At 31.6% G+C, this 20,110-nt stretch overlaps 1 protein-coding gene across 1 annotated transcript; it reads right to left on the bottom strand.

Moving 5' to 3' along the window:
* Positions 1-1,903: 1,903 nt before the first annotated feature.
* Positions 1,904-18,042, bottom strand: LOC131956037 (MAGUK p55 subfamily member 7; the record flags this gene model as incomplete). The annotated part of the gene is given in 10 exon segments (XM_059320382.1): positions 1,904-1,984; positions 4,339-4,440; positions 7,590-7,676; positions 8,003-8,052; positions 8,633-8,772; positions 9,331-9,411; positions 13,605-13,676; positions 16,642-16,727; positions 17,696-17,777; positions 18,031-18,042. Coding segments are annotated over 10 exon segments (793 nt in total), but the record flags the coding sequence as incomplete, so codon positions are not given.
* Between the last annotated feature and the right edge of the window lie 2,068 nt (positions 18,043-20,110).

Here is a 20,110-nt window from a genome sequence, read left to right as displayed (position 1 = left end):
GCCAAGTGCCAACATCGTCGCTCTAAAACTCTGGGCTCCAAACCGTGTATTGACAAAAGTTGTACCATATATGGCGCCGCCCATAAGGAACTTTAGTTTTCTTTTTCGCAGAAATATTCTCGGGAGTATTCTCATCTACTCCCTAAATTTTCATGGCACTCGGATGAACCGCATCCCAGTTTTATTTTTTATATACCGTGTATAGAGAAAAAAAAATCGCCCCCCCCCCCCCCCCGGGGTGCGCCGCCCTTGCAATATTAAACAATATTTTTTTGCAGAACCCTACTATTGAGTGATCTCATCATCTCCCCAAAGTTTCATGGTACATGGATGAACGATGTGAAACCGAAAATTTATAAACCGTATATAGAGAAAAATCGCAGCCTCCCATGGCGCCGCCCTTGCGAAATTAAAAAAGGATTTTTTTTACAGAACCCTTCCCTGAATTGTTCTAATCAATTCCCCCAAAGTCTCATGGCTATCGGATAACGGTGTCACACCAAAATCGACTTTTATTTTTATATACCATATTTAGAGAAAAATCGCAACCTTCCGTGGCGCCGCCCTTGCGAAATTAAAAATGATTTTTTACAGAACCCTTCCCTAGAGTTTTATAATGAAATCCCCAAAGTTTTATGCCTATTGGATAAACGGTGTCACTGCAATTCACTTTTATTATTTTTTTTACAGAACCCTTCCCTAGAGTGGTATAATGAACTCCTCAAAGTCTCATGGCTATTGGATGAACGATGCCAAACTAAAATCGACTTTTAGTTTTATATACCGTAAATAGAAAAAAACAAATCGCGCCCTATCTGGGCGCCACCCCTGCGAATTTGAAATATTTATTTTAGCAGAAACCTCCCCAGGAATATTTTCAACAACTTCCTAAAGTTTCATGGCGATCATGTGAACAGTGTCACTGCAATTCACTTTTATTATTTTTATATACGGTATATAGAGAAAAACCAATCGCGCCCTGCCGGGGCGCCACACCAGCGAATTTGAAATTTTTTTTTCGCAGAAACCTCCCCAGGAATATTCTCAACAACTTCCCAAAGTTTCACGCCGATGTGATGAGAGGTGTAGTAATGCATAAAGGACAAACAAACAGACACACACACAAACATACATTGCTTTTTATATATATAGATATATACCTATTATGTATATATATATATATATATAGATATATACCTATTATGTATATATGTATATATATATATATATATATATATATATATATACAGTGGCACCTCAACATAATTATGCATGCCCCAACATAGGAGATTTTTTTTTTAGATAGGATCACACTGTGAAGTGAGCAAAAATTGGTTTTGAAATAGAAAATTTTCTAGTAATACTATTTTTATTGGTTATGAGTAGTTATGTATATTGCAATAATCTATACACAATGCATTTTGTTTTGTGAATGCTTTACAAATATAACTAAAACATGCACAAAATATAAACACCTAGAAGATAGCCAGTGTATTTATGCCCATTAACAAGGTAAATGAAAGTCACAAGTCAGATTTTCTTATGCAGAAGTGCATATTGTTAATTGTATAATATAATTGCTACCTTACCCACTGGCACAATAAATTTTAAGTACATATTTCTTTTTTTTAACTGTGTTTATTTTTAAATTGTTTTTTGACATTACTTATCCAAATTCTTATCCAGTAGACCAACAATTAAATAATAGCATGTTTTTGCTACTCATTTTTATATTTAAAGCATAACAAGTACATGTTGAAGTGTTAGCAATGACTCTTTTGTAATCTCTGTCACATATTTATGCTGCTTGTACTTTTTGTTTGATTTTATATGTATCAAATCATTTATTAATCTACTCAAAATGAAACTAGGTATAATGATAACTTTTAAAAACATAACTTACATGGAACAACCTCTTCGAAATGATTAGGATTGCTGGCTTTAAGGCGCCTTTTCAATTCATTCCGTCCAACACCAGGTGGACCTAAATTTTTTATATAAGCAATGAAATAAAATAGTGTCTGCAATCTAAATTTAGCTAAACGTTAAAAGGTAAACAAAGCTATTCTTTTTGTGTTAGATAAATATTTACAAAGTTAGAATTTGAAAAACATCTTTTTCTAGAAGACACAAGAAGTGAAAAAAAAAATATTTAAAAATTTGAGGAAAAAAAAGACTAGCAAATTGCTTGGACAAATAATATTTTGTATATGTGACCCTAGCACTGTTCCAGCCACTATCAGATGTCATATAAATAGGTAATGGGCATTTTGTCTTATAGTACATAAACACTTTTACAGATATAAACCCTGAAATATGGCACTTTTAAGGTTGTCAAAAAAAGTTAAAAATCTAAATCTTTTTAACTTCTTTAATGCAAATTTATAAACTAATTTGGGAGGGCACTGATCTGGAATAATGTCAATATATGTATATATATATATATATATATATATATATATATATATATATATATATATATATATATATATATATATATATATATATATATATATATATATATATATATATATATATATATATATATATTGTACAATGCACTTAAGTACAATTAGTTTCTTTTCTAAGTGCTAAAAGTCACAAAATTGACCTCATCCCTTCCAAGACTATGATATCAATTATGGAATGCCCCCTTAACTGTAACACTTGTTCAAATTAATAACTCCAAGCGAACCCTTATCTCAAACATATCACCTGTACAAGCTTTGAATTTAACATTAGCTAAATGTGTTAACTAATATATATATAACAAGTAGCTAATACTTTGTGTGGTCTACTTTAACATTTAATCCCAAACAGACATATACAGACGTAAAATTATTTAACATTAGTTAAATGCGTAAATTAATTTATAATACATTAACTAATAGTTTGTTTGGCCTACTGCAACACCTAATTCAACACCAACTCTAATCTACCACAGGGGTCGGCGTGGTCGAGTCGGTAAAGCTCATGGTTGCTAAACCGAAAAGTCTTGAGTTCGAACCCTCAGGCAGATGAGGCTCGTTAGCTGGGGACAGCCACTCTTCTAGGAGAGACAACTCCAATATTAAAACAACTGTTGCCTTGTAGTTAGTTCTTGGTTGGATAAAGGCTATGGAAGCAAATCCAAAAAGAAAAGCAGGCTGAAATCGGAGTCAATGGCCTCAATGGCGCATAACCAGTTGACACGTACGCTTAATTGTGTTGGAGGCTTGGTCGAGTCGGCAAAAAAGCTCATGGTTGATAAATTCGAACAAAGTCTCTTCAACACTAATAATTAAGAATGAAGAAGAAGAAGAATCTACCATAAGCTATTTTGAACTTTAATTTGAATAATTTGAATAACTACCATATAGTGCAAATGCACTGAGTGGTACAATTGCCACAAATTGCATTCCAAATAATATTTTTAACTTAAACATCTTAATGGCTTAGAAAAAAGAATGGTGCATCAAAAGTGATATATTGTTTTTTGAGAAATCAGAAATATTGTCAATTACTACTTCCGGTCACTGGAAATCATTTTTCTGTACTTGTATATGGGAATGTAAATTAAAAAAAAATGAATGTTCAAAAACATGGTTTAAATTAAAAAAATGAAATATCTTAATTTAAAAAATTATTTTTATTCAAGTGATAATAAACATATTATATAACATTACCAAACACGTTTAGTTCATCTCTTTGTTATAATATGTTTAAAGGGGTGGTGTGGTGGTACTGAGAACTTTTTCTTTACTCTAAATTTGCCATTTAGAAGAGAAGATTGACACAACTGGCTTTCATTTTTTTAAAGACAAAATAATGCTTTAAAACTGTTTTTAATGAAGATATAGCAATTAATTTATCATATATAGTCTAGATTTGATTTCTATGATTAAGTTTAAAAATATATATTTTGCAGTGGTAGTAGCAATGAATGTCTAGGGTGATGGTGTGTGGGTGGCAATTTCCTAAATTTAATATGGTGGTCTAAGGAAGTGTTTATGTACATTAATATGTGTTAGGTGGTGGGTCAACTTGTTACTTATATATATATATATATATATATATATATATATATATATATATATATATATATATATATATATATATATATATATATATATATATATATATATATATGTGCATTGTCCTAGATAATAAGCAATAGGCATGTTATTCCTAGATTAAAAGATCAATACAAATTCATAGCTTGAACTTTAAAAAAATTATAATTAACTAAAATAACTAGAGATTAGATATTGAAGCTTATCACTAAAATAATGTGAGTTCATGATTGAAAACTTTCTAAATTTTTGTTGTTTCTTAATAGAAATAGAAACTCAGACGTACCTATAAGAATAATGGGCCTGAAACTTTTTAGTGGTTTTTTAGGACGGTATAATTCAACTTCTTCATATGTAGGTATTTCATCTGTGTCAAAGTCAGAAAAAACTGTAGACAGAAATAATGAACAAAATATTGAAAAAATGCAATCTTTAAAGAAAATGTACATAGTATTTAAAACAATCATTAATGTTAACTTTCAGTTAGTTGAAAATATGACTTTAAAATAAAGAGATATTATTGACTTTTATTAATTTTATCTTTGTGATCACTTCAAATAAAAATATCAAAGGAAAGTGTTATCGCATTGCAATCTGTAACAACCATTAATATCTTGAGTGGGCATTAAATATTTTTAAATCCTTAAATTACACAAATCTTTAATAAATATTAAATAGCTATATTTATGTAAAAAAAATAAGTTATTGGTTTTAATTTAATGTTTGTGAATGGATTTTAATAAATTATTTAGAAATGTTGACCTACAGCAAACTCCATAAACATGGCTAAAGAGTAATCTCACAAAACATAACACAATGTCTATTAACTCTTCTGCTATTATATACTCAGGAGTTTAACAGCTATGCTCTTTACTCAACTAAACATTTAAAAACATCTATTCACACAATAATTATTAGTTGAAATTAGCAAAACGAATTACAATAAACAAATATAAGAAGTTAAACAAATATTAGTGAACTTTCCGAATGCTTAAAGCAAGGTGCCCTTGAGTATAATCACAGGTTAATAATCCAGAATAGTAAGTATTTAACCTTCACCGTAAGTTATTATAAATTAGTCTCGGAGTATGTCATAGGTGGAATCAACTATTAACATTTTTATAGTGAAAAAAAAAGTATATATAAGCATCGCTGTATGTTTATATTATGGTACTACTAGTGTACCTGTGTTGCATTGCTGCAACCTCAGAAGGAAAAAAATTCAAGGACACTCATTACATTAACATTCAATTACATGTTTTGTTAGACGAGTGACCTATTTTCTATCCACACATATAAAGCTATTGTTGTAATAACAGATGAATATTACACCACAATAAAAACCCAGTGTATGTTAATCACCCTTCACATGGGTGAGGTAGAACAATCATTGCCGACCGCCCGGGTGTAAGGGACAGTTCTTGAGATATAATCTGGATTCTTTCTTAGGACATGCCCCAACCAGAGCCATCTTTATTTTTTGATTATTTTGGAAACTGGTTCCATTTCCATCTCTTTTTATAGTCTATAATTAGAAATGGTGTAAATGGATGTCTTTTACCCTTCTTAGGCACTTAGTTTTAAAGAGTCCAGTGATCTACTTATGGCAGTTGTTACTTTCCAGCATTATTTACCATACAGTAGGATTATAATGACATTACTTTTGAAAAGTCTGCATTTGGTCTTAGAGGAAAGTTTGTTCAATGGTCATATCACATTTCACTTTCAATATCGTTATTCCTATAGATTCCCCTTACTATTTCCTTAACCAATTCATTTTCCTTATTGCTATTCCTATTCCTTTCTTATTCCAGTGACTATACCTGTTGAAATACCTGTTCCTATACCAGTACATGTACCAATCATTACCTTCTCTCTTTATCCAAATGAATGGTGTAAAATTGAGGGCGAGGGTTTATGTCCTACTGTAGTTGTTTGTGGGCAATGGATCTGGTGAGGTAATTACGGGTGGAAGGAACGGGACGAGGAATAATAACAAGCTGGTAATGTCAAAGTCCTGACACGTTCTTATTCCCCGTTCCTTTCCACTCATCACACATTGCCACAAAATGGACCTCATCCATTTCAAGACTGAAATGTCAATTATGGACTTCACTGTTAGCTATAACATCCACTGGCATTAACTGTAGCTCTAAGCAAATCATAATCTTAAACATATCACCTATGGCGACTTTAAATTTAACTTAAGCTAAAAGGGAGTAGAAATTAATAGAAGGGAGTCAAACAGAGTCAAAAAGTTACTATAGTGGAGTAGGGATGAGTAAAGACATAGTAGCCTTCTAAATATTTTAAACTGGCAATATATGGCTTGTGAACAAGCAACCTTAAACAGGCAGTATGCTCGCACAGAGTGTTATGTATGTTCAGTAAAAGGTTCAAAGTTACAATTGTTTTGTTTTTAAACATCACTTGTATTGAAATAAACTTCTAACGAATTAATCTTTGCATCAAATTATTGGAAGTAACTTCTGTTCTAAATATTTGATGAAAATAAAATATGACATTTTTTTACTGCAATATTTTTGACTATAGTAGACCCATACACCAGTCTATTATTTGATTTTTCCAGATGCAACACATTAAATAATACTTTTCTCACATATTAATTATTTTTGTGTTAAATTATAAAATGATTCTCAAGTCAATTTGTTTTTTTTTTAACCTTAAAACATCAGAATGTATTCTACTGTATTTATGTTTGTGGTTTTAATATACATTTAGTCACAAAAACTTTAATGTTGGTCATTGCAAATATCATAATCTTTCCTAACATCTATTTAACCATTCCATTTAACTAGCACTATTAGTTACCATGAATTAATTTTATTTACTCTACAGTTAAAAAATTAAAATTTATCCATTTTGTTTTTACAAGAGAGTATATTATTAGAAATTGAGTAGCTATACACAATTTGGATATATGCATTATTATTTTTTTTGTTCCAGCCAGCAGCTGGAAACTTTAACGACAACCAAAATAAAAACAGTACATAAAAGATTTCAGACTTGTATTATAATAAGGTGATGCAATGCACGCAAGGCTGTGACATTTTTTGTTCTTTATATATGACAGTAGGAAGGAAGGAATGAAGGACTGACACACTACCTTATACCTATGGCTCATACCATGTAGTTAGTGTTTTTGACAAGTAATGGCTTGAAAATTATTCATTAACAAAGCTAATATATCATTTGCAACATGAAGTGGATAAAATAAATTGTATTTTTACTATTGCATGGTTTTTGAGGGATTTCATAGAAATATCAGTGTATATTTTTTAATGATTTTGCAAGCTCTGATTTAGTAAATATAACAAAGTTAGAAAAATGAGAAATGGTTTGAGTCCCCGAGTGCTTTAAACAGACATCACTAATCATGCAAAGTTACGAATCACAAGGATAATTTAGTCATGCAAATATTTTTTTTATTTTTAATTTATTTTAGACAGGATAAGTTAATTATTAAGGAATATTTACTATGCAGTGTCACTCAACTGAAAATAAATATTTTATTACCTCCACTTTGAACTATATGATACATGGTCTTTCTTAGTCTCTTCTGCTTTGGGATTTTGGGACTATAGCGGCAAGGACTAATTGAACCTGAAGGTAAATAATTTAAAATTTTAACCTCAATTTACTGCTGAAGTATGTGGGTAATTAATGATACAATATTTTAAAATTCTGAAAATTTTAACACAGAATGCAAACTTTAATAAAATTGTATTAGCATTAGGTCTAATGTTTAATAAAGTGCTTGTGAACAAAAGAGAGTGCAAATGACCTATAGTATTTAAAAAGTACTAACGTAATAAAACAAGTTTATATATTTTTAATTCAACCATTTATTTGGTAGATACTATACATTTTGTACTCTGCAAGAGATTCTATATACAGAATGAACTTAAAAATAAATTATACATTCTTACGTGGTGGATTTCTTGCCTCTCTCAGTTTAACCCTTCTCATAACTTCAACACTGGTAAAACAGAAAGGAAATAAAAAAGCCTTTGTACAGAATAGTGATATTTTTTTTCTTTTGAAATATGTTTAGTTTTTATAATAAAATTAAAGGTAGTGTAAAAATAAATGTTTTCAAATATGTAAAATCTTTTAAAATACAGACAACAATAAATCACAAGGCTTAATTAGACATATAAAAACAGTAATGAAAGAAATTACAAGTTATTTCCTTTAATATGATAACAAATAACAATGTGAGATCAATTAACTAAGAAATTATACAGTTTAATCAAAGATTACTATTAGGGTTACAATACAAGTTACAATAACATAGTCCTTCTATTTCTATTTATTTTTAAAGTGATTGACTTTTTTTTCAGTTTGCTTCAGCTTCTGCATTTGTAAATGTATACAAAATTCAATGTACTATATTTCTGTTCATGGGTTGTTTATTGCCTTACATTTCTACACACCCATAGTTTTAAAACTCTGTTACATACTGCATATTTACTTTTTAAATGGTCCTTTCACTTTGCAAAAGATAAAAGATATGTAATATCAATATCTTTAGTGAAAAATAAGTAAGGGTAACCTACCTTTCTTGGTAGTGTTTACTTGGAACAAGGCGTGCACTTGTAGGTGAGATTGTAGAACTACTTTGTGACTTATCATCATTATGTCTTGCTTGCCACCAAGTTGGATCTTCATCACTTACAATTTCAAGAATGTCCCCAATCTGGGTAACATAATAAGTATCCATGTGTATGCAATTAAGTGAATTTACATCAAATATGTAAATACATAAAATCATAAAAAGTCACACAAATACTTATATAAAGATACAAGTCTAATATCAAGTAGCCAACCTGACTCATAAGGTCAGCCTAACATATTTTAAAACATGTCTAACATATGATAGTAACCTGACATATCTAGTAGCCAGCCTACTTACATATCAAGAAGTATAATAGCACAGAATAATCCAGACTTTTCAAGTGATTAATCAGTCTGACTATTCTTAATACTAGTATGATATCTAGAAACAGCCTGATTTTATGAAGTGACCAAACTAGCAAAACAAAATCCCCTCTTAAAACAGGAAGGCTACCCAGAACAAAATGCATAGGAAATTTATATGTTGTCCATGTAAAGTAATCAGTAAAATTTACCCTTCAATGAGTGCTAGTGTTGAATCAAAGCCATTAATAAAGTATATGCAGATAATTCAGCAGAAAAAAACATTTCGGTTTATCAAATATTTTATGTAAGTTTTCTATAAATCTATTGATAATACCTTAAATGCAAGACCAGCTTCTCTACAAGGTATATATTCATCAGTTGCTGGATCAAATGAAAACAAACATCGAACTTTTAACTGAAACATAATTTAAAATATTATAACCCATTTCCATTCTTAATTTTACTACACATATTCTAAATTTTATTGCAGAATTCCTAATCTTATCTCCAGAATATCCCAGTTTTTTAAAAAAAAGTTAAAATCAATTAAAATCTTTATTTATTTAAAAAAAAACACATCAGTTAAAGTATATTAATTCAATGTTTTAATAGTGTCTTGAGTACATTGCAATACTAATAATTTATTTATTCTCTATGGAAATACCAGTTTTTTTTTTACAAAATGAAGTTTCTATTAATACTAGTGAACCTAGTACTGTGGCCATTTTTGGTCAGTACATCAATATAAATAATTGCCTAACAAGATTTCTTTTCATGCAGCATTTAGGCATAAAATACTAGGTCAGTGCAAAATCATGATACCATTTATATAGCTTTTGTAAGTTTACAACATGTATTGCCATTCTAAAAGTATGCATTATGATGATAAATAAAACTCAATGGGTAGTTTTAAGTCCACAATATTGTCTATTTGCTTATAATTGTCAATTGTGTAAGAAAGTATTGTAGATAGATCTTGTTATATAACCAATTTATTTATAAAACTAGCCATCCCGGCCAGGCCTTGCACTGGCCTAGGTGAAAAACCTATCTGCAGAGCCGGCTTTAGGGGGTGGCAAACGGGGCAGTCGCCCCAGGCCCCGCACTTGAAGGGGGCAAGCGCTTCAGCACCGCCATTGTTGTCTGAATTAGTTTGCAAACTTAAATAATCTTTGCTGAGTTAAATTTAAAAAAACAACTAAATGGTCGAAGTTGTTGAATGTTAAAACTGAGGCCACGGCTGGGACAGACCGTTATTCTAAAGAAAGACATTAGTGTCACAGATTGCTGGCACGGTCAACTCGCAATTGTCCTGAAATGACTGGAGATGGCAGTCGCGAATTAGCCCCCGACCTGACATGGGAGGTAAAATCGGGAAAACACGTAAAGAGATACCTTATTGTATTCGGACCAATAAAGACGTTTTTTTTTAGTGAGCAGGCAGGGGTACCTGTAGTAAACAGTCAGTGACCTGATGATGGCTTGCAGAGGGGGGGGGGGGGGGAAGAGGATCGGGACATGCCCCATACATCCAGAGTATTTATCCCTACTAAAATCATAATTATTACACTGTATGGGCATCTTTTGTGTAATTATGCTTATTCACAATACGTTTGATAGGCATCCATACAGTAATTATGTTCATATGCATTTTATGTATTGTCAGGTCATCTTTAAATACATTATACTTGTATTTATTTTTATATTTTCGAAGGGCGTTTATACAGTAATTATGTCCATATTCTTTTTGGTAAACTTTAACGGTATTCGTAAAGTGATTAAGCACATGTTTATTTTAATTAATTGTAGGGATATCCACTATAATAGTTAAGACCATAGTGATTCTTGTTTTAAAATAGTGTTGGCATACTAAACAAATTATAAAGTCTATACTGTTTGATACATCCGGTCGAGACTGTTTTATGGTAAAGTTCTCCTGATTTCTCAAACGTCTAAATTACTGGCAGTTTGAGCATGCCGTCGCGAAACTCATAAATAAGGTAAAGCTGGATGTCACATGGTTCTCTTGTGAGAACGTGGTCTTAACCTTAATACGTGGACTCTCTATAAACACGTACTTTCTCTTGAATGGCCGCGGTCAGAAATCCACTAACGTAGTACATGAACTGATTTTTTTTTAGGGTTTGGCATCCCGTAGATTTAAATGTACAGTTATCCTTTACCTCACCCCACCAACTAACACCCACCCCAGTTTTCCACCCTACTGAGCGTCCGTGATTATATTTGAGAGTCATTTCATTTGGATATCTATTACCGTAAACAGTGTTTTTCACAATTCGAGCTTATTCCGAAATCTATCAATGTTTTGCTATTTTCCCCGGCATCCACACACTTTGAATGCCACTGTTAATACTTGATAAATTGAGAAAATATCGATACTATCACCCGCCACTGTGGACCGATTTAACATTGCTACAAAGTGATTTCACCATTTTTCCTGAGACAGAGATAGATTTCGCAAGTATGAATCAGGTGCATCAAAAGCGAGGAATCCCAATTTAAGAGAAGAACTTGATAAAACACAAGCAGGCGCGTTGGACAAGTACATACACTATCCACAGAAAGTCGTTAAACAACAAAAACTTTTTGATTTGGTTGTGGATTCCAATGTTGCAAATGTAGAACGTAACAAAAAGAACTACAATGAGTTTACTACCATTTGTGGTGGTGACGGTAATAATGAATCCTCCAGTCATTTATTGTCAGCTGCAAACCACTCGAACTTCGACAATAGGGACAAATCAAGCGGCCATTCTGAAAATGATCTGACGAAAATAATTCATTCCCAATGATCGTAAAAGATGTATACGATCCAGGAAATTGGGAACATGTATCAATGATGTCCCAAGACAGGCTCTGTGGCCTGTCGATTCGGTCACTAGAAAAAGGCATTGTCATTAAGACTATGAAGATATAATCAAAGAATTTTTCTCACGAAAGGCAAGAAAAGTAGATCTTTGTGAATGTACTGGTAAGATTTTCATAAATAAAAATTAATGTAAAAATCAAGTATGAAGCTGATGTTCATCGTCTCTTTAATGCGTGTCTCGAACTTATATCTGTTTTATTTTTTTTTATTTTTCAAACAAAAAACTAACAGAAACATCGTTTCTAAAGCACTTCTAAGTTAACAAATTATTTTTTAATCAGTGTCTTTATGTTAAAACTATTATACGACATTGATAAGCAGCTTAGAAATACCATATATATCATTATAAATATTAATTCGCGTTGAGAAGAAAAAAAACGCTTCACTGTACATGTTTTAGACACCAAAAGAAAAATATAAGGCCCCGCGCGGATGGTTGGCCCTAGGCCCCGCGTACCCCTAACGCTGGCTCTGCCTATCTGTAAAGTACCGTGACTAGTGTGTTTACTAAGCAGCATATACCCGGCATTGCCCAGGTTTAGGAAATATATTACTTTTCCAATTAATTTTCTGTACGAAATATAGACATTTCAGAAAATCCCACATAACCCTAAACTCTAAACTTAAAGAATGATTAGTAAATAATGCAGTTTTTAAGGTCTTTAAAAATAATAAAAAGTTAAACCTGATATATAATAATAGTAGCATTTTAGCCAATAGGTAGAGAAGGAATACAGATTAATTCGGATTCCCAATTTGCAAATGCAGATTAAACATAGGTGCTACTTAGTGGAATGTATACCTTTCTGAACAAAAATTAGAATACTACTTAAATTACCAAATTAAAAAGAAGGCTATAAGAGCAACTTTTTTTTTACAAATAAGGTACTGGGAAAATTAAAAGCTGAAATTCCAGCTGCAGTTATATCCCTTTTTATAGGTAAAAATTAGCTATAAAAAACGTTAGTTTTTATTAATTTTCACTTATTTGAAACCATTCAGTATAAATTTTAAAGGAATTTTTCTTTTATCCAAATGTTTTCTTTGTTTATTTTTGTGTGTAATCAAAGAACAGGGGAAATTAAATGTTAACATTTCTGATGCTATTGCCTCCCTTTAATAATTAAAATTGAGGTGTAAAAGATTTCAATTACTGACCCCACATTTCTGAGAATCTGGTATTTTTCCAGGTGCCTAATTCAAGCACTTTAAAAAAATGGATTATTTATAAAATTCATTTTTTAAAATCCCTTTAAACTCAATTATTGAAATGACAAATTTTTGCATTAAAAAGAGAGCGAACAGCAAACTTTGTCAAGAACAATTTCCTAGTAACTTACCAGCAAGTACCAAATTTAAAAGCTGTGAGTAGCAAACAAACCAAACAAACATCACCTATTTTGCTCAATAAAATTGAGGCTTACATCAATAAAATTGATGTAAGTCTCTTAGGGAAGTTTGTTACAACTGAAATTTACTTTACAGATATTTTAACAATAAGTTAATGCTTTTTCCAAGAAATATTAAAATTGTTTTACTTTGTCTTTAAGCCTACACTTAAAAAAAACTACTTCTTATCTTATATGCCATGTCTTAGCCCTAAATGGTGAAAATTATGCACCTACATTTTTTTAATCATAAATATTATCTTAGAAAATGTAACACTTCCATAAAATAAATTTACAATTCTGCTTGGTGTATTGAAAGAAAATATTTACTTTAGTCTTTCTTCCAATATTTGTTTTCATACAAGGCACTAATTTCAAGGTCACTGAGCCAGAGACTTCAGACTGGGAAAAAAAATTCAAATATTTACACTTAATAATTTATTACATAACCTTAAAACATCAAAAATTTCAATTATTATTAATAACCAGAAACACTTTTTGAAAAAAATATTTCCCTCTTAAAATGCTAATTATTTTTTGGGTTATCTGTTGAGTGGATCTTCATACCCAATCATATCATGACTTTATTTGGAATTAATATGAATTCTTAGAGTACAATGCGGACTGAATGAATTTTATGAAACAGATTTTGTTCCAAATGAAACTGTACATTCATCAAACAGCTTTGTGTCAAGACAGTAGAGCAGGGTTCCAAAACTTTTTTTTATAAAAACTAAGTGACCCGTGACCCACAAAGAATTAACAAGTCTAAATTAGTAAGGAAATGAATAAACACCAAAATAAGATTTTCTAGTATAATTATAATTTAAATTATTTTTAATAACTGTTTTTATGCGATGATTGAAATTGCATGCTATTGACAAGCCTCAAAATTCACAGTTAATTTTTAGTTAACGCCAACCTCATGTCATTCTCAACATTTTATTAATTTCTTTGTATTGTTTTTAATTGGAGAAGTGTTGAAAATCCACTCTCATAAAGATACATAAGCACAAAAGGAACTAAAACTCAAAATGCAATCAATGTCTCATTTGGGCATGAATGGTGCATTCTACATTAAAATTGTGCTAGCAGATTTTCATTAAACACTGTATGAGCCGCAGGATCATTCTGCAAATACAAGAATTCATCTTGTAATCTATCTGGAATACTGACAACATCAAGGGAATCAGAGAATGGGTTAAGTGTTGATGCAGATTCTTTCAGCTCATGGAAATAACGCTGTAGCTTGTTTTCAAGAGATTCAAGATGCCCAGAAGTCTTCTCTTTTAAATTTTTTATTTATCTCACAATCTAACACACTGCAGAGTTTCTCACACTTGGCAATATTTCCAAGATTTATTTTTCTTTGCCAAATTTGCAGCTTTAATAAATATGCCTGGAGATTATCATGGAAAGAGATAATATTTTTTTTTTCTGAAGCTTCAGGTTAAGTCTATTTTGTTGTTCAAATATTATATATCTGCTAGATATGATATTCTCTTCAACCACTCTTTGTCATTAAAGTATATCAAAAGGTCTTGTTTCCCTTGCACTTCCAAGAAAAACATGATTTCATCTTTCAATTCAAAAACATGATTCACAACATTACCTTTAGAGAGCCAGCATCCTGTGGTGAGGAAAAGCGGAACCTCATGATCAGAATTCATGTCTTTGCACAGTTCTTTAAGCAGATGGGTGTTTAGGGCTTCAGATTTAATATAATTTACGTCTTTTATTATCAAATTAAGTGCCTCTAGCAACAGAGTCAGAAGAGTCTTGTTGGCGAGGGCATACCAGTGAATCATGCAGAGGATTCCCCTTGATTGGGGAACTAAATCTTCTACTTTTTACTTACAGCCCGATTTAGACCAAAGCTTAGATGGCGCACCATCCTTACAATTACCACAAACATTTTCCCATTTCAATCCTCCAGTTTCAAAAAGCGTATTTATTTTCTCCATGATATTTTCACTTTTTGTAGAAGTTTCAAGTTCACGACAAAATAGAAACTCTTCTTTGATATCATCTGAATGAATAAATTTCTAAAAGACAAGCAACTGCTAACACAAACTTGAAAAGCAAAAATAGTGCAAGCTTGATTTTATTCAAAATTTGTTCTTTAACATCTACGGACATGTCTGCTATATGCCACTGAATAGTATTAAAAGACAAAGATGTTTGTTGCATCTTTACTGCACTGGAATCCCCAAGAATTAGTTTCACCATTTTCAACATGTAGGGTTTGATGAGATTTTCTCCTATTGTGTGAGGATGTTTTGATTGGCAATTTCTAATATGACTTCATATGATATTTGCACAAATGCTGTGTTTCCTTGGTGAAAACTTCATGTTCTCTAGCATTTGCAACTAGCTTCATGCTAACAAAAGAACTCTATATCCTCTATATCCAAAATGACTCGTCTCAAAATGACTGAGAACAACTTTGCACAGTATGCACTGTGGCTGCTCTATTCCATTACTAGAATTTTTTGTTTGGTTTGGTCTACCAGTTGATGAACTCCCTCCTGGGGGTCGCGACCCACAGTTTGGTAACCCATGCAGTTGAGCCTACAAAGTTCTATTAATTTCATCGAGCTTCACCTATAACTTTGGTTACCATTGCTTGCCAAAAATATATGTCTATTGGCGTGGACATGGCAGATTGCATAACTCATAACATGTTATGTGGAGGCAGATATTGGAAATTCTGTCATATCTCTATCTCAGTACTTGCTGCACCATTGGATAAATGTTTCCAGGGTTGGCCTCCAGTACCTGAATCAAACGTTTTAACATATATGTACAACACTATTAATGATACTAAGCGGTGTTGCTGCTTGAGTTTTGGTGCAGTTTGTTGGCTCATTGTCATTGCTGTTGGAATCTACCAGGAAAAGTAGGTTCAGTCCAGCAACTGTTGCCACACCAGAAAGACACAAAATAGAATGTGTCACTAAGGAATTAGGGAGTAGGACATCTCAGATGAAGGTCTGAGATGTGTTCCAATAGAAAATCCAGTCAAATACCATACTCAAAATATACTTTTGTGCAGTGTTTATGTTTGAAAATTACAATAATGATTGTTATAATGATTGTCATGTTATTAGTTAATAAATTTTACAGTTTGTTACTGTTTTGTAAATTATAAATTTTTTTTTTGGAAATATAATGTCTTATATTACTGATGGTTCTTATAAGTACCAATATTTATTTAGGTCATTAAAAATTTTCTAAACTAAATTTCCTTCAAGCTACGCTCTAAGTGTGCCAAAAAACAATATAATAAAACATGGCTTAAGAAAATTTTTCATTCAGACATTAATTCCGCAAATAAAAGATTAAATATAAACTCAATTTTACTTACTAGCATTGCAACTACTTTATCAGGGTCAAGGCCTTTGACTGGTTCCCCATTTATTTCGTGAATTTCATCTCCAGCACTAAGAAGACCTGAAAATATTTGTTACCATAAACTATGATAATTTTAAATTCAATTTTATACTGTTATTTAGAGCTTATCCTAAAGGTAAAAAGTCATGCTAACTTCGGATTTGAATCACATTTTTGTATTTAAGTTCACTTGGGTGTTTGACAGGTTTCAAATCTTGCAACCATATTTTCCCTTCCATATGTGCAATTGCTCTGAAACTTACTATCTGCATTTTTCCTGATGATAATAGAACATCAGTCCAACATTAATAACCCCATTAATTAATAAGATTCTGTCACTATGAAAAACAACAGTTGTGAAAATGTATGTTATCTGAGTAAAATATTGTTTAAAAAGCATTAAAAGAAATTAATATAATAAAAGTAGCCAATGCGGGTGGTTAAGTTTTAAAATAGTAAAAAAATAGGACACAGTGCATCATCAAAAATTTACAAGCAAATGAACTTTATGAATATCCTCACTATAGCCTACATTTTTATTTCATTGAACTAAAATGTGTTTGCAATGCCTTGTAAAAAGTCACAAAATATCTAAATGTAGCAGAATTTGTTATGGAAATGGACTGATTCAAAAATTATTAAAAAGGAAGAGTGGTTAGGCCCTTTCAAAAATGCTTGAATTTATTTGGATATTGTCATTTATTTGAGCTATTTAAGCTTAATACAAATTATGTTATTTTCTTTTTATGTCTACTTTAAAACACAATGTTGTGCTGAAGAAGATCATAGGTAAAATTAAATTATCATTTTATTATGAAGAGGCTAACTGTTTCTGTTAATATTTGTTTAAAAACAAAAACATTTCCAAGAAGATAGTTTTGCATCTTAATTTATTAACATATTGAGGGATTTTAAAATTTCAGTTTAAGTTTATTAGTTTGAGTTTGCATAAAAGATTCAATAAAGCAATCAAAGAGAATACTTAAGAAAAATTGTTTAAGAAAAAAAGTAATTACAACTCAACTTACCACTTCTGTGTGCTGCTCCACCATGTAATATTCTAGCTATCTCTACACATCCGGTATGTTCATTTAAATAAATGGTAGCACCCTAAGAAAAATGTATGTTTATCTATAATGTAATGTGGTAATGAAATATTTAAATCTAATTCTTACTGTTAATTACAAGTTGTTGGCAGTTTTATAAGCATAAATACATATTGTAAATTAAAAACCTTTGTAGGCCTACATTTAATGTACATCACTTTTTCTTTACAGGCACAATTTATATTAAGACATTTATTGCATATGTAACATCAGTGTTACTGTTAGAAAATAAATCTGGAGAATGAATATATAGATACTTGAAAAAATTTCTACTGATTTGTTGGCCAGATTAATTATGCATAACACTAGACAACTCCCAACTGAGGTAGTGATTGAGGAGAGGCAGGGGTCAGCAACATGCGGCTCTTTTGATGTCGAAATGTGGCTCTTAAGCTCCATGCACAAATATTAATAATTATTTTATTTTAAAACTAATAAAAATATTACCCTGCAACACTCTAACGAAAAATAATAAATATAATCAATAAACACTTGCTATTCTATTAGAATATTTAGTTACTCCTTATTTCAATGTACTTCCTTGTTTTCTAAAACTGAGTTATTTAAATGTAAACAATGCCTGTGTTTGAATCATATTTATCGGGGCACAGGTTTATCTACACTCAGTGGCATTACTAGGTCAGGTGTCACCCGTTGCGGCGCTTTGTGGTGTCATCCCCCCCCCCCCCCAAAGAAATGTATATGTATATATAAATATAATCATATATATATATATAAATATATATATATGTGTGTGTGTGTGTGTAGGCCTATAATTTAAATATATGCCACGTACCCATACATGTATGTATATAAGCTTTAATCACTACAGACGTAATAGTAAAGATGTTTATTTATAGTTTGTTAATAATATTGTTGGATGTCGCAATGTTTCTCTAAAGTTAGCACGTTTACGTCATGGTGTCACCCCAACCCCCTTGTTATAATTGTTGATTTTTACTTAGAAGACTATTTAACTTTAATTAACTATTAATTGAACGGGCAAAAAAAGCATTTTTCTTCTGTAAATTTTTGTCTTGGTGTAACCACCACTCTAAATGGTGTCACCCGGTTCGGCCCGTACCCCCGCCCCCCGCTATGCTCCTGCTTACACTACCGCCCAACATGCCATTGGGCTTAATGTATGAAAGCCTTAATCACTCACCGTAATATCACCGTTAATCACTCTCTGCCTAAGTGTCGGGGACGGAAAGTGGCGCTTTTGTGAGCCCTTGTTTACACTACCGCAGGGGCGTCGCGTCCAGCCCTTAGCTCGGTTTAAATAGTGCTCGTGGGAGAGCCCTGGGCGCCGAATCGCACCCTGCTGAGACGCCGGAGGATGCGCCTGATTCAATTTAGTGAGCTATAGCAAACCATTGTATCCATAGCCTATCGCACTGTTTAAATGAACACAGGCACCATGGTGCTCATGGGTAAGCCAAAATGACCCCATGCCTAATTCGATTATTGTTGCCCTTTCGTGTCTTTAGTGTAAAGCCTTTTTTAGCCAGCCTGATGCAGTTTTGCCACTGAATCTATAATATAATGCTGGTTGTAGTGTGTCAGTCCTTCCTTGTGTCATCACTATAGATAGATTTTGGAACCATAAAAGTAAATATCGCACCATGCAGAGCTTTCCAGTGCATCGCATTGTCTTATTATAAGTAATAGAGTAGGGTTGGTTTATATAACGACTTAAATTTATTGTATAATTGCCAGTTTTTACTCTTTCACATAATGTTAAGAAAATATTAAATACACGCAAATTGCTAAAACATATTAAAAGGATCAATGTCAAATATCATTTTCGTTTAGATTCTTAGAAAAAGTGGATACATTTTTATAACGGTAGGGTTGAAAAAACTAATTAATTCAACTGTTTTTTTTTTTGTAATTTTGCCAAGGGAGGTAATTAAAAAAAATAAATTCAACTCACTCTCAATAATTTAAGTTAATTTTTTTTATTACTACCGCATATGTTAAGGTTCATAATTAAAATAGAAAAATGTTAAGATTATTTATATTATTTTCTAATTAGTTTATGATCTCTCAAAATCAATATTTTTTGGTTTTGTTTTTCAGTGAAAAACATGGTGAAATTAGACTTATAGAGAATGCTGAATAGGCTCTCTCTGAGCGCGGGCGCCTGGGAAAGCTTGTTTAAGGGTGGTGATTCTAATTACATTGCCAATGTGTTTTCTTAGACCCATTAAAGTAAACACCACTTGCCGTATATTTATTTGCATTGCATTGTTTTATTGCAAGTTATGGAGTAGGATCTATTTATGTGACTTAAATTTTTAATGCTGGAAAGGCTCTCTCTGGGCACGGATGCCT

Source organism: Physella acuta, unplaced genomic scaffold (assembly GCF_028476545.2).
Source record: "Physella acuta isolate Inbredline_101_S28 unplaced genomic scaffold, ASM2847654v3 ptg001124l, whole genome shotgun sequence".
NCBI classification, from domain to species: Eukaryota; Metazoa; Mollusca; class Gastropoda; family Physidae; genus Physella; species Physella acuta.
The sequence above is the reverse complement of the archived record's forward strand: the minus strand, read 5'-3'. Positions and strand labels throughout refer to the sequence as shown.